The sequence below is a fragment of the Solanum pennellii genome, chromosome 3 (assembly GCF_001406875.1).
Source record: "Solanum pennellii chromosome 3, SPENNV200".
NCBI classification, from domain to species: Eukaryota; Viridiplantae; Streptophyta; class Magnoliopsida; order Solanales; family Solanaceae; genus Solanum; species Solanum pennellii.
This window is the reverse complement of record NC_028639.1, coordinates 16763119-16782677: the sequence shown is the minus strand read 5'-3', so window position 1 is coordinate 16782677 and position 19559 is coordinate 16763119. Positions and strand designations below refer to the sequence as shown.

Here is a 19559-nt window from a genome sequence, read left to right as displayed (position 1 = left end):
TTCTAATGTTAGAGCTTCTTTAAGTTTCACACTGACTTTTACCAAGTTTTAATTTTCTGAGGAATAAAATGTTGCCCATCTTAAAACAAAATTTTAAAAAAATTGTTTAATGACCCGATAAAACTTTTCTCCTTCATTATGGCTTTATATGATATGTCAAACAAGAACGATTTTTTATAAATATTTTGGCAAGGTTTCTGATGGATCAATTTGGGCGGGTCAAAATAGGTTGAGTTAATAAATAGGTGAGTCATCAACCTGCCCAAACCTGCGCAGATCATGTTTTCATAGGCTAATTTGTCACCTCTAGTAATCACATTCTAAAGAATGTCTTCCTTTTAGGAATTTTCCTATTGCAACAAGCATTTCGTGATGTTGTGTTAGCCATCCTATAATGATGCTATTTGGTATATCTTTATTTAGTATATGCCAATGTCTAGTAAAGATTGAGAGTTCATACGTAATCATGTTCCAGTATGTTCCTTATTTGACAAGGGGTCTAATTGGCAGTCCATATGGTGTCTTACTTCTACTTATCCTAAAACCTTGACCTTATAAAGTGGTTCTCTTCTGTTCCATAATTTGATGGACATTCTTGATTCTTGTCACTTTCAATAATTAACACTATCATTTTCGAAAAAAGCATGTACCAACTAAGTCAAAATCGACATTCACATGCTGCTCTAATTGAAAAGTTCTCTTCCTAAAAAATATCTGCAATTGGGCAGGGGGTGTAGAGCAATGATATTAAGAATGAATTGTTATAAAAAAGAGTGAATGTTATAAAATAAAGAGTAAATTGTTAGGAATGAACAAATATGATTAGAAGAATGTAGAACTGATAGGTCAATTGAAAAAAAGAATGTACAGTTGAAACAAAACAAAAAAAATAAAATAAAAGAATGTATTGTTGGTAGTACTTTTTTTTTGTTGGATAAGAAGAAATTTTCATTAGAAAAGGGCAAAAAAGCTTGCTCGTGTACAAGAAGTATACTAGAAGTAGAAAACCATACACACGGACATGGTTTTTACAAATAACATATACTCATCTGGACAGTTAGGAATCTTGTAGATGCACCAAAAAGAAATTATGGAAAATAGGTTACTCCTCAGGTGTACAAAGTCTTTCTCTACTCCCTCAAAAGCTCTTCTATTCCTCTCTCACCATATGATCCACATAAGTGCTAGAGGAGTAACATCCCATTCCCTACATCTTATCTTCTTCTAAATGGCCAACTAAGCATTGTTTCTTTCACATTGTTTGACATCACCCACTCAAGTCCAAACCACCTTAGAGTTCTCCACCGTAAACAACGAGATATCTATCTGTCAATGTAGAAGGTGATTCACATCTTCACCTGTTCTTTGCACATGAATTACCAACCGACACAAGTTGTCTTTTTCTTCACGTCAGGATCACTCCCTTCCTAGCTAGCCAAGTGAAAGACATAGCTTTCTTGGTACCCTAGGGATCCATGCCATATATGTGGAAAATCACTCTCATTCCTAGTTAGAAGCTTCTCATAATATGACTTCACTGAAAAAATACCATGCCCCTCTGCGCTTCTTCTCCATATGTCATGGCTATCCATGCTATCTTTTTGTTTGCGAAGCAAATCAAGCAAGTTTTATAAATTCGTCAAATTCTTGCAAATTTTACCTTAACCTCAAATCCCAAAGCAATTCTCCCCTTGTGCATTCCATAACCGTTGAATCAACATTTTATGGCCAGAAATTTCACACCCCAACCTTGAAAGATGCACCTGCACTTGACGCCACACCTTATCCTAAGTTTAGCCAATCAGACATGTATGCTGTTGACGCGCTAAATAACACTCAATCAAGTATATCTCAGCTTATTAGAAGCATGGACTAGCAAGACCACAATCGGAGAATCTTGCAACAAGTATCTCAACTAACCCAACAATTTACAACAAAATATAAGTAAATACCTATATGGGCCGTCGAGGCCACCATGATACCTATAATTACAATAAGATTGTATATACGAAGGTCGACAAGGCCGTCACAATGATAGTACTAAAGTAACAAGACTGACACGACCGACAACGTACTAATATACACTCCCAAGTTTGCAAGCCTTTAAAAGTGATATGCCAATGCAAGCCTTTAGAAGTGATATACTTTTTAGGACAAGGCCTGACCTACCCATTAGCTATTCACAACAAAAGACTGACAAATCTCAAAATTTGGCAACTCCGATATTGTTTAGGGGAATGTCGTTTCACAAAATGGGGTGACTTTTTGTCATTAGGAGAAGATATATTATGAAGTATATTTTGTTTGATGAAGAGGCAAAATATATAAGGTAATATGTTGAAAGTTAAGATGAGATGATTGAGAAATCTGCAATTGTTTTTCACAGTAATGTGTTAAATATGCAAACATTCCTATGCATTGTTAAGTACAAGATCTAAGACTTTAAAGGGTCGTTTTGTGTGAAGGATAACATCAAATAGTTTTGGGATTAAATTATGGTGCCACTTAATTTGTTGTTTGGTTGGCATGTTTGGAATAACTTATTGGAATTGTTAATTAATAGCGTGATAAGTTATCCCTCACCCCAGATGGTATATAATTTCGGGATAACTTATCCCAAAATAAAATAGTTAAATGACAAAGATATCTCCTCCAACCCTTTTTATATTACTTTTCACATTCATGTATATTTACATTATTTCAATACCATGTATTATAACATTCACAACCTTCACTACTCCTTATTTTTATGATAATTCTTCATATTTTTCTATTAAAAAATACACTATATAAATATAATTTTTATTTATGAATTTATTTGACTAATTCGTACGTTTATTTTTTTTTGAATTCTCATAAATCCTCTTTTGCTTTTAACAAGCATAAGATGAATGCTATATTTTAAAGCTAAATGAGAGGAAAATTTATTTTAGATACATTACGAACCTTCATGGGAATTCACACACAAAAAGATATTCAAGCTAACTGAGATGAAAATTTTATTTTAAAAAATGAATAAATGTATTCTTTTTTTTATAATCATTATATGATTGATTTTGCCCCAAAAATGCAAAGACAACAAACAGAAGAAATAAAAGCGAAAACGGCCTCTCAATCCATGTCTAGAGAATATAAACCCGGTGACATTTCTAAAAGAGAAAAAGGGAAATTCGATAAAGATGCTACAAAATTGGCTAACCTAGTATGTTTCAATAAATAAATCCCTTTTCACCAAAATAACAATAAAAATAAAGCTTGCGAAAAACAAAAACACTAGATAAATTGAGGGTATTTTGGTAAACAAACAACTTGTTCTTAAAATTTGTGCAATGCATATTATTTTGAATACAACAAGCCAAATACTTAATAAGAAATAATCTCAATATTACTCTTCCCATCATAACTAATCATAACTTAACTTATCTCATCATAACTAATCCCATCATAACTTGTATTCAAACCAAACAACCCCTAATACTTTTTCTTTTGCTGAGATGTGGGTTGGTGGGATGGCCAATTTTTGGGCTTTGTTATGAATGTTGAGTCACCATTTGAAAAGTTATAGGGAGATAACCAATACTCCAATGCAAAAATAAAATAAAGTTCGCAGGTTTAAACTTACAAAGGTTTGATGAAGGTGGTCTCAGGAGGGTGGTATGTATGCAACCTTATCCCTACCCTATGAAGGTAGAGAGGTCGTTCACGATAGAAATGAAGCGTGAAGCGGGAAAAAGTGATAAGGCCCCGCTTTAAGGGATGAACTGCTCACATACTCATTCTAGTCAGTGAAGCGTAGAAGGCTTGCATCGCTTCATCACTAAGCATTGAAGCGCTCGCTTTCCTGAACACTACTCAATAGACTCCCGGGTCAAGTAAAGAAGATCAAAATCAAATATGGAAATGAAATATAGTAATGAAGAAGCCATCCTATGATCCTAAAAATAATGAAGAAAGAGAACAATAGCAGCAACAAATAACACGGTAAACAAACCAAAAGACCATGTGAAACTGTAGGTAGTAATTAAATCGAAAACTTCTAAAGGTTTGAATTCTATGTATCCTCCGTTGGTTTTGTAATTCCATCAAAATTTTCAACCCCATGAATTTTTTTTCCCGATGTTAAATTCTTATTTCTAAGATCACTTGCAAGAGAGGGGACATATGGCCTAAACCTCTTCCCAAATAACACCAAAAAAGGAACTCTACTCAAAGAAAGTAAAGACTACCATATGAGAGTTTCCTGAAGGGAAGGCATTTCTATTCAACAAAATAGGATTATACCTTCCCTTGTTATCATTCAAGGTGGTTCATAGTGCCATCCCAAGTGTTTTTCTTTTTTTTGAACCTAAATGAAGCAAGATTGAGTCTGTCCATTCTCATTGGTCTTACGGTTGAAGCAGACATGTTTTCTTCCTTTGAGAAGATATAATCCATGTCCCTTGTAGTGGCATGTCTTGCAAGAGCGTCAGCTACACAATTTGCTTCCCTGAAGCAATAGATGATCTCGCAATTCATATTTTGTATCTTTCTTTGGATTTTGCTCACTGTTTTCCTTTAGAGTCCAAGGAGCTGGAGTCAATCCCTTGATCATATTCACTGCTATTTGATTATCCATCTCCAAGATAATGTGAGAATTTGAGTTGTCATGGCACCATTTGATCCCATTTACACTTTGTTTGGATCATTGTTGTCCATTGTTTCATAATGTATTGTGTATTGTATTATACTCTATTGTACTGTATTGTATGGTAGATACAATGTTTGGCTAGATTGTATTGTTTGTTGTTGTTTAGTAACATTTTAATTGTTTGGTTTGATTGTATTATATTGTATTGTAATTCATAAATTTTACTTAAATATCCTTAATTATTCTATGGTAGGAGGTTTGACTAGGTTTAAATAATTAAGATAAAGGGTAAAATAGTATTTTGAAATATTATGCAAGGATATAATTGAAAAAAGAAATTAAGTAACAATGGGAACACACCAAATTGGTTGTTCCATAAAATAGGGGTTTCCATTGTTACGTGACAACGAAATAACGATACATAACAATACATTTTAAGTAACAAACAAAACAAACATTGTAGCTATAGTAAAGATACAATACAATACAATGGATAACAATGATCCAAACATAGTGTTAAAGCTGCCTGCAATTCACAAGAGTTGTTAGTAGAAAATTTGGTAGATTTAGCGAAAGTCATGACCATTTTCCCATTTTCTCCTAACGATTCTCCTATTCCAGCCAATCTTTGTTCAGGTATGAAGCTACCATCTGCATTCAATTTCCATGTATTCCCTTGAGGTCTTGTCAATTTCCATATATTCCAGCCAATCGTTCCTTAGTTTTAAACTTATAAATGTTTGAACCCCGTGAGTTCTTCATTGGTTTTGAATCTTATGAAGTTTTCCTTGGGTTGTACTTGTTAATCCTTCAAATTCTACCATCATTTGCTGGAGGTGTTCCATATTTTAGTTGGGGATATTTTGGTCCAAAACTTTTTCGGTTAAAAGAGTGTGGCTAATTTTTGATAGCAGGTATTGCAAGTCTATTTCGTTATCTTCTAGTTGAAAAACCAGTTAACTATGAAAATAAAAGGATGAGGAAGATGCTGCCACTTTCCTTAGTAGGGCGAATTATCCTTGATCCTTATTTTCAGGTAGCTAAGGTAAAGGTATTTAGGTGACTGAACTAATCATCTATTAGACCATCTCCAGCCCACCTCTATTTTACTCTCCATTCTCTATATTTAGAGAGTAAAATAGAGAATGCCCTCTCCAATCACTCTCCATATTACTCTCTATACTCCATTTATAGAGAGCTGAATAGTAGTTCTCCAGTCCATATTACTCTCTATACTCCATTTATAGAGAGCTGAATAGTAGTTCTCCAAATTTGGTGAACTACTATTCACACTCTCTATTTCACTTTTTCAATATTTTATTATTTCCATTACTTTTTAACTAACATACTATTTTACATATAATTTCATTAATGAAATATCTAATATTCATAATTTTTTTAAAATGTAATATATTATTTTAAAAAGATACATGATCTAATATATACTACTTTAATTTCAATTAATATATTTTTAGTAATTTTCACCAATAATAAAATTTTATTTTATTATTAATTTTCCCTATAAAGAATACACAAAATTGAAAATGGTAAGATTAAAAAATTAATTTAAATACAATTAACAATACAATACATGACATAATAATTTAAATACAAGATAAAATACTATACATGACATAATAATTAATTCGTGATGAAACAAGAATCATGTCGAGAAGACGTGGAACGTGCATTCGGAGTTTTGCAATTATTGCATGACCGTCATGTTTTTGGAGAAAGAAAGTGTTACATGATATAATGACTACATGTATTATAATACACAACGTGATAATTGAGGACATGATCTTAATGCACCAATTCAAGATGTCGTAGAGGCTCCAACTGCAATGACGTAAATGGTGGTAGACATAATAAAATTAAGGACAACGATGCTCATTTTGAACTCCGTAATGCATTATTATAGCATTTATGGGAGCAGCATAATAATTTCAAAAATTGAGTGTTTGTGTATTATATTTTACTTTTATTTGAATTTGTTCATTAAGTTATGTATTCTAATATTTTCGTGCAATTTATGATGTCTAAAAATTTAGAATAAAATATAATTTATATTAAATAAAAAATTTGAAAAAATAATTTTTTTATCACATGAGAATTATATAGAATAATCATTGAGAAAAAGAAATAAATGATTTATATGAAATAAGAAAATAAGAATGAAATAGAAATAATAATAATATTAAGGAGAGAGAAAAAGATTCTTTTTAGAGAATAAAATAGAGAATTGGATTGGAGTTGGTTGTCTGAATAAATAGAGAACTCTATATTTGGAGAGTAAAATGAAGTGTAGCGTTGGAGATGCCCTCACACACAGGGAATCTTATATGTGCTCCAGAAATGTACGAAACAAACAAGTCTGAGAGGGAGTTCTCAACTCTTGGCATTTCTTTGTAGAACAACTTCCTGAACTTTGTAAAACTTAACCTTTACTAGAAGAAAAACGTATATTATCTAAATTTTTGGGTCTAAGCAACTTTTGGAACTGGTATATTATTTTGTATATGCTAAATTCATGTTCTTTAAATGTTAAATTCACATTCCTTTACTTGATATTATGCATTTTCCTGAACCTGTGCCTTATCTTTTTTGATTTACAGATTCTTAGTGCATACGTGAAAAGCGTGGAAGACCATGGTTATATAATTCATTTTGGGCTGCCTTCCTTCTCAGGATTTATGCCAAAAGAATCAGGTAGTCTTCACCTCCACTCAAATACTCCTTTTTGATTCATTCTCAGTATTAACTGCGCCGAGAAGCTAGATATGTATTGGATATAGATATCTGTATACAGATCCCTGAACCTCCTTGCTTTATTAAACTATATGAGGCTTTGAAGGGCGAAGAGTTCTATTTCTGTGGCTCTTATGCTGTGTTCATTGGTGCTTGGATGTCGTTTCTTGAAAGTGTATTCTTGATTAAGGTGCTTAAAGCTAAAGATATGTATTTTTCTTTCATGCCTTTGATTGAAGGGAAAAAGAAATTGCTTGTAGGAAGAATCAAGCTTCCTTCTAATATCCTGTCATGTAGTGGAGTGTGTTGTATACTTAAATAGATAAAACAAATAAAAGTATCTCATCTCTAAGAGTGAAAAGCCAACTATTTGGCACTTTTTTGTCTTTTTGAATATAATTAAGCTGTGATTTGATGTGTTTATATGTGGAGGATATCATACTTTGAATTTTAATGTTACTTTTCCTAGTGGGATATGCTTGGTATCTTCTTTTTTGCAACGCCAACTTTGATGGCCATAATAGTGTACTAAATTTTTAAAATTTGAAGGGGACGATTTGGAGTTAAAGAAATCGTTGAAGCTTCTCAAGGAACATATAATTTTTTTGATTTGACCCAAATCATTCTTTCTTGTTGTCTTTATTGGAGCACACAAAAAATAACGCCTTGTAGAATTGGCAATATGAATTTGATGAAAGACATATTCGACAAAGAACTTGTTCTTTTGTGCGTATCTTTTATGTATATACGTTCTCTTGGAAATAAACTTGAAAAAATGAAGAAATTAGGTCATGAGTTATAGAACCTTATAATTTCGTCATGTGCTGATTTTGGTGGAATTTTTGTCTTTAAGAGCAGAAAGCATTTTTCTTACATCTAGTTTGAATAAGTAAAGCAATATTTAATATAAAAATAAAAAAATATTAAATAACTGAATAGAGGTAATATATTCTTTGATTCAAAGTAAATAGATAGTAAAAAAAACAGAGCCGCAAGCATGCATACATCACTGATCAGTCGCAGCCTCGCAGAGAAGAAGAGAACTTACAGCAGTGGCAGCCTCGCAGCAAAAAAAATACAGGAAAAAACACAGTAGCAACCAAAAATTAATGAGAAAATCGCAGAGCAGTCGCAGAGAAGAAGAGAAGAAGAGAACTTACAGCAGCAGTGGCAGCCTCGCAACAGTCCAAAAAAATATTTGAAGTAGCGAAAGTAAGTCTTGTGAAGTCGCGGAAGACAATATCAGAAATTAAAAAAAAAACCTTGCAATTTTTTTAAAAATACCCTAATTAGCGCCTTATCAAATTAAGCGCGCCTTTTCTCACTTTTTTTTTCTTGCGCTTCTCGCTTCAATCGTAGAAGCGAGTGCTTTTTGAATGTCGCCTCAGTTCAGGAAAGAAAAGCGCAGGGGCTGCACTTCGCCTTGCCTTGTGCTTTAAGCAGGCTTTTCCTCGCTTTCTATAACACTGGGTTCACCTATGTACTAGTTTTGCAGAATACGATGTAGAGTGAATTAATTTTTTTTTCCCAACTAAGGTTAGATAACCTTGTTACTGATGTGACAAACACCTATATTCAAGTTATCAAAGAGAACACCCACAATAACTATGGTTTTCTATGAATTGTCACCCAACCTTCTATACATTTAGTAACCTCATGGGTTCTCCATAAAGAAATAAGGAATAAGAGATTATTCCTCAAATATGCAATATCAATTTCTACTCCTTCAAATGCTCTCCCGTTTTTCTTAATATTACCCACACGGGAAGAACAAGGATGTTCCCGCTTGAGAAATAGCCTTAACATGCTGTAACCCTTTCCAAACAGTATATAAGAAGTTGAGCTTTGATAAAGAACGTTTAGAATCCTAAGCTTGAACCTTTGGGCTGGATATCTTCGAAGATCCTATGATTGTAGAGAAGAATCGCGTTCGGTATCTGTTTGTAATCGTTAGAATACTTAGACTAGACTAACCTTGGTGTAGGGAGGTATTAATAGGAGAGAATACTCGTGCTAGGACTTGAAAAATCAGAAAATGAGGTAAGAGTTTGGAAAAGCTTGGACTAGGTTCTATTTATAGACTTGAGACCGAACTGCTTTTGGGTATTAAGGGCTCCATTGTACGCGACGGGCGTCATGTTCTATACCTGGACAAAACTATTTTTCTCCTTTGTATTTAGTCGTGGTGCGACTTCCAACGCGTCCAACTTGGGCGCGATGGACGTTGCGTCCTCCATCTTCATGACAAACACTCAACATTTTCCCCCATTTCCCATCTAACCATGGTCGCGGCGCTACCTCCATTTTGTTGGGCGTTGCTTTGCACCCTGTATCGTGGTTAATACTTTTTAGGCTAAAAGTCATGACTTTGGTAAATCGCGCTTAGCATCTTGTACCGAACTTGGATCGCTGGAGTGGTTTGATGCTTTGGAATCGAAACATGAGCACGGTGTCGGTATGACCACACATTCTTATTAAACACTAGATAGACCTTCCAAATAAACTCTATATTGCCGAGCACAATCATATCTTCTTGTTCGGATCACATTATTCATGTCCGATGGGTCAACCCTTAGAACGGAAGTATGAGGCTTTATGGAACCCTAGACCTGAAAAGAAGCAGAAGCAGAAGTGAGGTTGGTCTGAATGTGTAGCGATTCTTTTCTTTTCCTTCTTTTAACAGTAGATTTTTTATAACTTTGGGGAAATTGAAATTAGGTTAGAGTACCCTTGTCCAGTGTCTAGACCTATTATATTCTTTGCTGTCCAGAGCGTGGCACAGAGGTCGGAGAAATTGATCAGAAATATTTGGTGGGAAGAAACAGAAAGTTCTGCCTAATTAAGCAGGAAACTATGCATCTCTTGTGAAGGTGGGGATATTGGGATCAAAGACTTGAAGGCGTTCAATAGAGCCCTTTATTAGGGAATTTCAGTTGTCAACCATGTCCATAAGGTTTGTTAAGTCTTCAAAAGACGGAAACATTACATATGATACTAGTTTCTTCAATGTATTTCTGTTATCAATTTTAGGAAATAAGTATTGTATCACTATGTTGTATTATGTCTTCAAAATCATATAGTCTTGTTAGAATGGACTTCTGCAGAGTTTTCACTAGCTGGATTTTGAAGCAGTTTCATGATTTTGGCTGAAATTACTGAACCATTATCAGCAATTAACTTGCTGCATTTTCTTGATTTTTATTATCCTCTTTTTCCTATTTCTGCCAGTGTGAATTTTTATCTTTCAGATACCAAGTTGGTAGGCATCAGTGTCAGAAATATTTCGTTGGCACTAGTTTCCTATAAATATAAATTGCTGTCTAATTTTTGGTTAAACTGTAATTTGCATATTTCTTACCTTTCAACATCATTTGGTCATATTGGAAACACAAAACAGAATATTCTCTGCATGATACAACAACAACATACCTTGTGTAATCCCACAAAGTGTGGTCTGGGGAGGGTAGAGTGTAGTGTGTACACAGACCCTACCCCTACCAGAAAACAGAATATTCTCTGCATGATACAACTAATTTATTCATTCTGCACATTAAAAAATTCATTGCTGCCGCCTGCCGACTTGTTCTTGAGGCACTATTTTCAATTTTTCATGAAACCGTTATATTGTACCTAACTTCTTATTTGCCTTTTGATATTGAACCTAATTTCTTATCTGGTTATATTCTTTTTGCAGAAAATGTGGAAGTCAAGAATAGAAGTGGGCAGCTGGTACAGGGGGTTGTTAAACGTATTGATAGAACACATAAAGTTGTTTATTTGAGTTCTGATCCTGATGTTGTCTCAAAATGTGTGGTATGTTTTTGGAATTCATTCTGCCGTTTTGGTTCTTTACTTTTGTATATTGTTCCTTTTTGCCTCATGATGGATTAATGTATAACATACAAAAATTTACTTCTGTACAGACCAAGGATCTTAAGGGTATCTCAATTGATCTTCTCGTTCCAGGCATGATGGTTAATGCTAGTGTGCGTTCAACTCTTGAAAATGGAATTATGTTATCATTCCTCACGTACTTTACCGGAACAGTAAGTTTGTGGTGTTTAAGTCCTGTCACCAGAGTTTAGCATTCTATATGATTCATTGTTTCCATCTACTTATTTTTACTCTCTGCTGCTACAGGCTGACATGTTCAATTTGCAGCAAACTTTCCCCTCTTTGAATTGGAAAGTTGATTATCCACAAAATAAAAAGGTAATAACCCCTCACTTTTGTTTGAGAAGGTTAACTGGTATTATAAACAAGAGAAGTACACCAATAGTGTGCTCCTGAAGTAATTATATCAATAGTACAAAGGAACAGCCAAAAAATCTATCACCTTTGTCCCTTATAAACCATCTAAAAATAGGGTAATGTCCCCTGTATCCTTAGATACGGTATGGATACACCAAAAGTAAAAGGTTGTTAAATAGTTCATTTTTAGAATTTGGAAGGGAATGCTCTTGTTCTCAAAACGAATTTCTCTCCCTCCAAATTGTCCACCAAATGCAGGCAGGGACAATCTTCCATCTTTCCTTGTCCTGACTGATTTCCATCTCTATTCCAACATGCTAGTACTTTTGCAGTATGCCTTGGCATGGACTATCTAATACCATTCAGGTTAACGAACCATTGCCATAATTTCTCAGTCACTTAACAATGCAAAAGAAGATCATTTATTGTCTCTGTCTCAGCTTCACAAAAACCCCTCACTTGCTTGGATAAAAACGGCGAAGCTGAAATGGACTTTAGAACAATGCTTCGAATGAGTTGGTCTCATAAATTTGTGCAAGTTCGTATGATAACTCAATGTGTATTATGAATGAAAGACTTGTTAGACCAATATATTCCTTCTGCTTTTTATCAAGAATGAGCTTGTACTTTTCAAATACCTCTTCTGTTTAGAAGACAATGTGCGTTAAAATCAAGGCATTTACTTTTTGCTTGGCACAGGAAGGTATTAACCTATGATTTTCAACTTGCTAATGGGAAGATGGCCTTACAAATTCATAAAGCTGTCATAGTTGCATAATGTGTAGGAAGAGCCATGAAAGTTAATCTCATGTTTGTTTGCATAGCAATGAAAATCAATGTATTTACTTGGTGTTTGAGAGGCTTAACACCAATGGGTGGCTACCACTAAGAAGACCTTTATCCATAAGTTGTAATTGTAGCATAATGTGGTGAGAGAGCAGTGAAAGTCATTCTCATTTGCTTTCGAATGTTCTTTGTTTTTATTGTTTCTAAGAGCTTTTGTTGCCCCGTCATCAAACACCGAGATGTTTTTATAACGAGATTTTTGTTGGTACACTATGAGGACTAAACCTCAAAAAGAAAAAAAGTGACAAAGATGAGTTAAACAATTAGGGGTCCTTTGGTTGCTGTTTAGGAGTAGAATTATTCATGTATTAAAGCCAACTTAACTAGTACCATGTTTGGTAGCATTTTAGTTGCTATGTATAGAGTTCAACACATCATGTACGGTGTTTGGTTACCAGTTTACAGTTCCGCATAACTAGTACATGTATAGGTTATATGAAGGAATTTATGTATTCTGTTATGCAAGGTAGAAGATGGAATAACTAATACATGTATAACTAAACCATTCATAACTAATTCCTGAATTAATAATATATGCATAATTCTAACCAACAACCAAATGACCCCTTAATGTTCTAGAAGTTGAGTGGATCAAGTTTCCCAATTGAGTTGTTTTGTATATCAGTTAATTCGCCATTAAACATTGCTAGAGGGTAAGAAAATCACTGTCCCAGACCAAATACTATGGTAGATATTTGTCTAGAAAGTGCTGACAGTTCTCTCAAGACAAATACACCACGACGGCACAAAATTTAGGTTGGAAATGTTACTCCCAAATCGGAGGAGCATGTGACAATACCCAATGCATTTAACTTTCATAGAGTAAACTAAGAAGATGTCTACCCAAAATAATGAATATACATAGCGCCCAAGGTTATAGGTTCAAATCCCAGTAGAGGGCTAGAGGCAGTAAACACTGGGAGATTTCTTCCCATTTGTTCTAACCTTTGTGGACATAGCTACTTGGTAGATATTGACGGTGGGAGGTGACATGCATGTATCTCGTGGAACTAGTCGAGATGTGGAACTAGTCGAGATGTGCAAGCTGGCCCCGACATGACGTTATCAAGAAAATAAAATCATGAACATGCATACAAAATTTGTTAAGAACGTTCATATCTTTAATAAGAGAAACATATGGATCAATAGCCTAAAATCATTAGTACAGCCCATTGCCTCAAAAATGGTGCAAAAATCATACATAATGTAAAACAACATAAGTCTCATGTACGTAATAGACCTTCATAATGTATCGCATAACCTTTATTGGTGGTACACAAGGAGTACGACTTGCACCAGATATGCCCCATTTATGAATATTAGACATAATAGCCCCTACTGATAATAGTAGTGCGGCTCACCCAAATAAGTTGAAGAGGAAGCACTTGTTTAGGTCGTCTCACCAGTTTGTGTGCACATGTATCTGCATGGAAAACATAACCAAATGACTTCCAAATGCATCCCAATACAATCAATTGATATATATGTGATTTAATTTCCATCAATTCTACTCCAAACAATTTAGGCATAACCAGCTAGGATTCATGCATTGGCTAAACCATATAAATTCAAACCCCTTTATCTATACCATTAAATATACCCATTAATTCATCAAATGGTAGTTATCAAAATTATTGGAGTTATTGGAGTAATTCACCAACTCATCCTCTATCTCCTAGTTTACTATTCATCATCTTCTCAAGACCCAAATATTCTTAAAAAAATTCTTTAGTCAAATATTAACTTTCTCATGTATTGAAGGAAAATCTTAACTTCTGGAGAATGTAGTGTTGATGATTCTTAGAATTTCTGAGAATTTCAATTTTCAATCCATGAGAAAGTTAACATTTGGAAATCATCAAAAACCATCATAAATTTCTTATGTTGAAGTTTATTTATGACTATGGCCTTGTCTCCCTCTCTCCTAAGCTTTCGAGTATCATAAATGAGGCTAACTTTATCCCTCCCGGCCTCATTTCTATTTATAGATCTATGTTCTGCCAGCTCTTCTCCTATCGCGCACCTCTTAGACTTGCCAGTTTTCCCACCATGAGGAATGGTTGGTTTGCCAGGTCCGTGATGCATTGGGCTTGCTGATCTCCAATCTGCTGTAACGAAGAATGGTTCGCTAATGTCTTTTCACCGTGCTCTCCTGTGTCTGTAGGTTACTGAACTTGCTAAGGCCATCAGTACACTGCCACTGCCTCATGCCTTGGCCATTTCCTTAGGTCCTACATCCTCTTTTGCGACACAGAAGGGCCTGGGAGTTCAGCTTAACTCCAACTTTGGTCTTCAACTTCTTTGGGTTACATTACCACTTCAAACCACCTCAATTCTTGACCTATCTATCGGTGTTATCAAACGGACGCTCAAGCCCTGAAGCGAGGCTCAAAATGTGTTGAGCTTTATGCCTTTCCCTCGCTTAATGTACCTTCAATGAAGTCATCAAGTAACAAGAACATGCTTTCCCTTGCCAATTAGCCTCTTCGGAAGAGGAGACCCTAAACAATTGATATTTCATTATATCGTAATCTTTTTCAATTTCTTTGTTCATATTTTCGTCATTCATGCTTATAATTATCTGTCTTAGACTAAACATGTATATATTTGCATTTTTTCCATCTCTTTGTGCCTTTTTTCATTAAAACCCTAACCGACCTTGGAGTTTTTTGCACTTTTTGTTTTTGATAACACTGATACATATATATTTTAATGACTTCACCACCTTTGTGAACCTCAGGCTTCTTTAATCATGTCATTAGGGTTGTAATTAGCCAAAGTCAATATAAATTGTATGTGGCTTTACAAGCAATGACTGTAAATTGATGCTGGAGCAAGAAAATGTCATAGTTATTTGGAAGCTTCTTCCACAAGTTGTAGGCAAATCTTCAGTGTAGGAAAAGATGATTATGCCTTTACATTAGGCAATATCAGGAGTGATATAACTCTTAGTCTGTGCACCTATAACAAGTTACCTATTTAAAACAAAGGGATCATGCATATGCCTTTTATTTCGGAGTATGAGATTTTCAGTTGAGAGTAGGAAGGAAAAGGGGAGAGTGAGTCTGGGATTGCACCAAGTAATGGTTTGCGAATTCTGTTTTGTCTACCTCCCACACCCTCTCTGATCAAGGGAAGGTTGAAATCAGTTTAGGGTTTATATTGAGTTTCCTTGCTATGCTTTACTTCTTTCCAATTAAATTGTCCTCTCTTTAATTTCAGTGAGCACTTTATTTTCTTGGTGTAGGTTAATGCTCGGATACTATTTATTGATCCCTCAACTAGAGCTGTTGGTTTGACCTTGAATCCTCACCTGGTTCATAACAAGGCTCCTCCTGCAGTAAGTGCTTAAGATCCTAAGTATCCTACATTATCGACTCTAAAATATTGCAAGCTGCAGATTGGTTGTTTGCATATGGAGAATTATTTAATGAAGCTGTTTATTTAATTATACTTAGCTTGCACTTGTTTGATTCATAGAATTACCTTTACTTAGTTGAAACATGGAATGAGGGAAAAAAATTGAATTATAGGAGGACAAATATGGCCGTAAAAGCTGATGGTGAGTAAAGATTGTTTTAGTCAATTTTAAGTTAGACACAGACCTCTGACCTTTTGCATTTCTCGGGATATATATGCAGGATAAATCATTGCTTATTCTATGTATGAATCTTGCTAAGGTGCTTGAGTGTGTATGGTGGATGTTATAGGTCCTGATTCAAGTGTAGTTGTAAGATCTTATGAGGTGCTTTTTGATGGGTAGAAAGAACATTGCAGTTGGTCTGTTCCAGGTCCTTTAGAGATGTCAGACTTGCCTACAATTCTTGGGCCCCATTTCTCTTTGTTTGCTTTATGTGCATTTCGGTCTGATCCAGATCATACATATTGCATTCTTTGTCCGTGTGCTTCAAAATGATTGTCGAGATGATGAGAAACTGTTCATCCATCGTAAGGGCATGCAACCTCTCAAACAAAGAGGAAGCTTATCTTCCCGTCTTATGTTGCTAACACTGAGCTGACTTCTCAAAGTTCTTCTGAGATGTGCCAAGTACAATTTAACTGTTAGTGTTTAAGATGGAAGCTAAGAGGTTGCTACCAGCACTCAGTGAAAGTAAATTTCAAAACCAGCAACTAGTATACTATGTCCGCATTAGGGGAATTCACAACAAAGCAAGTTTTCTGTTGTGTAAGTTATGAGCCTATCAATTACTTTGTCAAAAAAAAGAAGTTATGAGCTATCATTTACTTTGTCAAAAATAGAAGAAGTTATGAGCCTATGATATGCAAGTTGTATGGTACTGTACTTTTATCTATTTAGTTAGTCCTATTGAAAAACTAAATTTCAGCTGCAGTGTTTCTATTGTAATGCGAAGTAAGCATGGTTGCGTGCATTGCTTTGTATCAACTCGATGTTTATATATTAATAATTTTGGTATTATTAAATTAAACTGAGCTGTTCGGTTATACAGCTTATCAAGATTGGAGATATTTTTGATCAATCAAAAGTGATCAGGATTGATAGGAGTTTGGGTCTTTTGCTGGAAATCCCCTCTTCTCCTGTTCCAACTCCAGCATATGTTAATGTAAGAACATTCCTGGATTCCGTAGTTTTTGGGCCTTGTTATTTATGCCTTTGAACTCAACTTTATTAACTCAGCAAGTTCTGCAGGTATCTGATGTTGCTGATAAGGAAGTGAAAAAGCTGGAGAAAAGTTTCAAGGAAGGGAAACTTGTTCGTGTCAGGGTCCTTGGGTTTAGGCGTCTAGAAGGACTTGCTACTGGGGTTTTAAAGGTACACTTATTTATAGTTGGAAATTATTCTTTTGATTCAAGTGCATTTTAGATGTTGAACTGGTGTTTGTCCAGGGGCAAGATGTGAGACACTCTAGTCCGATATACTTGTATGTGGATACCTTAGTTGAAGAACTCTGTCAAGAAGTTACTATTTTGGTTCTTGTTCTTGGAACCGGGGGCACAACGCAAATTGCGAACTGTTACCTTCCTTTTGATTTGTATCTTTGCCTCTGTTTTCTGCTTGGTCTTGAGAAGCTTTATGCATTTCTGTGTTAAACCTGATTAAAAACACCTTTTCTTTATTTACATAATGAATTTTTGTAGAGCTGAAGAGCCCTGTGGCAAGATAAGATGTGTTCCTTGCTTCCCTTTTTCCTTTATTATAAAAGAGGGGGGCAGGGGAGGTATGAGTAGGGTATTTGAATGTTGCTTCATTTTGTTTCTTTTTATTGAAATCTCAACACATATCTAATGATAGGTTCTCCTTAATTTAATCTGCAATACCAACACTTTTCATATCTTTTCTTTTATTATGAACAGACCAGTGCATTTGAAGGGTCAGTTTTCACTCATTCAGATGTCAAGCCTGGGATGATTGTAAAAGCTAAAGTCATTGCAGTAGACAGTTTCGGTGCCATAGTACAATTTTCTAGTGGTGTGAAAGCACTTTGTCCTCTTCGTCATATGTCTGAATTTGAAATTGTAAAACCCAGGAAAAAATTCCAGGTATTCTAGAATAATATGGCAGGTGTTTCCTTCATCTCTTTGGTTTGAACTGTAGAGCGGTAATGATATTTTTGCAGGTTGGAGCAGAATTAGTCTTTCGTGTTCTTGGTTGCAAGTCAAAGAGAATCACTATTACACACAAGAAGACACTAGTATGGCTCTTTTAATTAACTTGATTTGTAGAGTACTTGAACTTATTTTTCTCTTGTTTAGCTGTTTTTTCCCTTCTTTTATCTTGTTTATATGAGTGTGAGCCTCTTATTAACATTGTGTTAGTATTGCGCTATTACTGATACAGAGGGAAAAATGTTTACTTAATTATCCCAAATGGAAACAAAGTTTTGTCATAATCACTTTCAGTTCTTTTCCTAATTGTGGTTTATCCTATCCTATCCTCTCTAACCTGGTATCTTAAAAAAGATCGTCTGCAAGAGAATAAAATTTCAAGAAATATTATATATTTATAACAATCAAAATAAAAAAGATGTCCAGAAGCAAGGAGGCCGGAATCCTACAAGAAGGCCCTTGAGTTCCCAGCCTTAGAGCATGGGGGAAAATGCTTGAAGAGGGAGATGGGCAGTGAACCAAGGTTCTCAGTTTTAGAGGAACATACACAGATGAGGAATTTGCGATCATGCTTGATTGGATCTTTTTCTAAGTGGCTGGGTTCACCTGAAGCTGTTGAAATCGGGTTGTGGAGGTAGAGGATGTAGAAGATTGTTTGGAAATTTCTCAGCTGGGTGATACTCGTATCTTGTTTCAATTTGCAAATGAGAAGGCAACCTAAGTTCTCGAAAGAGAAAGAAGATGGTTGGGTGGAAACTTTCTGAGATTAGAAATAAGGGATGAAAAGGTGGCTGTGTGATTCTTCGACCTCTTCAAGAAGATTGGGGAGTTATGTTGGGGATTTATTGATGCAGTAAGTAGCTTGCCCAACCTACGAGTGCTACACTTAGTGAAGAGGGTGGGTGGGTATGCTTCTAGTCTCTTAGTTGGTTGAAGATGGCGAAAAAGACTTCAATTTGGGTCTACCCGGAGTTCAAGCCAGAGCTATTGGGTGTGCATAAAAGGGGGGGGGGGATTTTAAAGGGAAATAGAAGGGTAGGCAAGAGGGGAAGGATATCACAAGAGAGAAGTGGGTTTGGTTACAGCTTGTCGAGATCTATGGGGGAACTATCGGTAACAGCTAACACAAAAAGATTCAATGACAATTTTGAATGGGAAGAGGAAATAAGGCTAGTAGAGGGCAGAAGGAAAGAAATGTCCATGAGATAGAGAACCAGGCCGAAGGAGAAATCATAGCCGGTTCACTAATTGTTATGGGTGAGACCGCGAGTTTGTAAGAAGCACAACTTCTTGAATCGACTAGTTCGAACTGACATGGCTGGGTCTTTAGAAAACAAATGTCATTTACTCCATCGATGGAAAGAATAATGCTCTTCACAAGCGGAAAAACATTTAATCGATTGTTAATGGAATAATTGAAGGTCAAGAGACTGGATGTCACGATTTATCATGGAGAAGGATTAGGGTTTGTAAAAAAATAGTGAGGATGGTGGAATGGAGA

General features: G+C 35.2%; 1 protein-coding gene across 3 annotated transcripts in view; it reads left to right on the top strand.

The window, feature by feature from the left end:
* LOC107014522 (rRNA biogenesis protein RRP5) overlaps positions 1 to 19559 on the top strand; it is a 41328-nt gene that overhangs the window by 3660 nt on the left and 18109 nt on the right. Inside the window, exons 5-13 of one of the 3 annotated variants that reach the window (XM_015214451.2) lie at positions 7243 to 7336; positions 11070 to 11188; positions 11299 to 11421; positions 11516 to 11587; positions 15720 to 15812; positions 16942 to 17055; positions 17142 to 17264; positions 17807 to 17992; positions 18070 to 18144. In XM_015214451.2, the coding sequence (XP_015069937.1) occupies positions 7243 to 7336; positions 11070 to 11188; positions 11299 to 11421; positions 11516 to 11587; positions 15720 to 15812; positions 16942 to 17055; positions 17142 to 17264; positions 17807 to 17992; positions 18070 to 18144 (999 nt within the window). Of the gene's footprint in view, positions 1 to 7242; positions 7337 to 8568; positions 8588 to 11069; positions 11189 to 11298; positions 11422 to 11515; positions 11588 to 15719; positions 15813 to 16259; positions 16659 to 16941; positions 17056 to 17141; positions 17265 to 17806; positions 17993 to 18069; positions 18145 to 19559 lie in introns of those variants that run through there. The other 2 variants (XM_027915345.1, XM_027915346.1) reach the window with 2 other exon arrangements.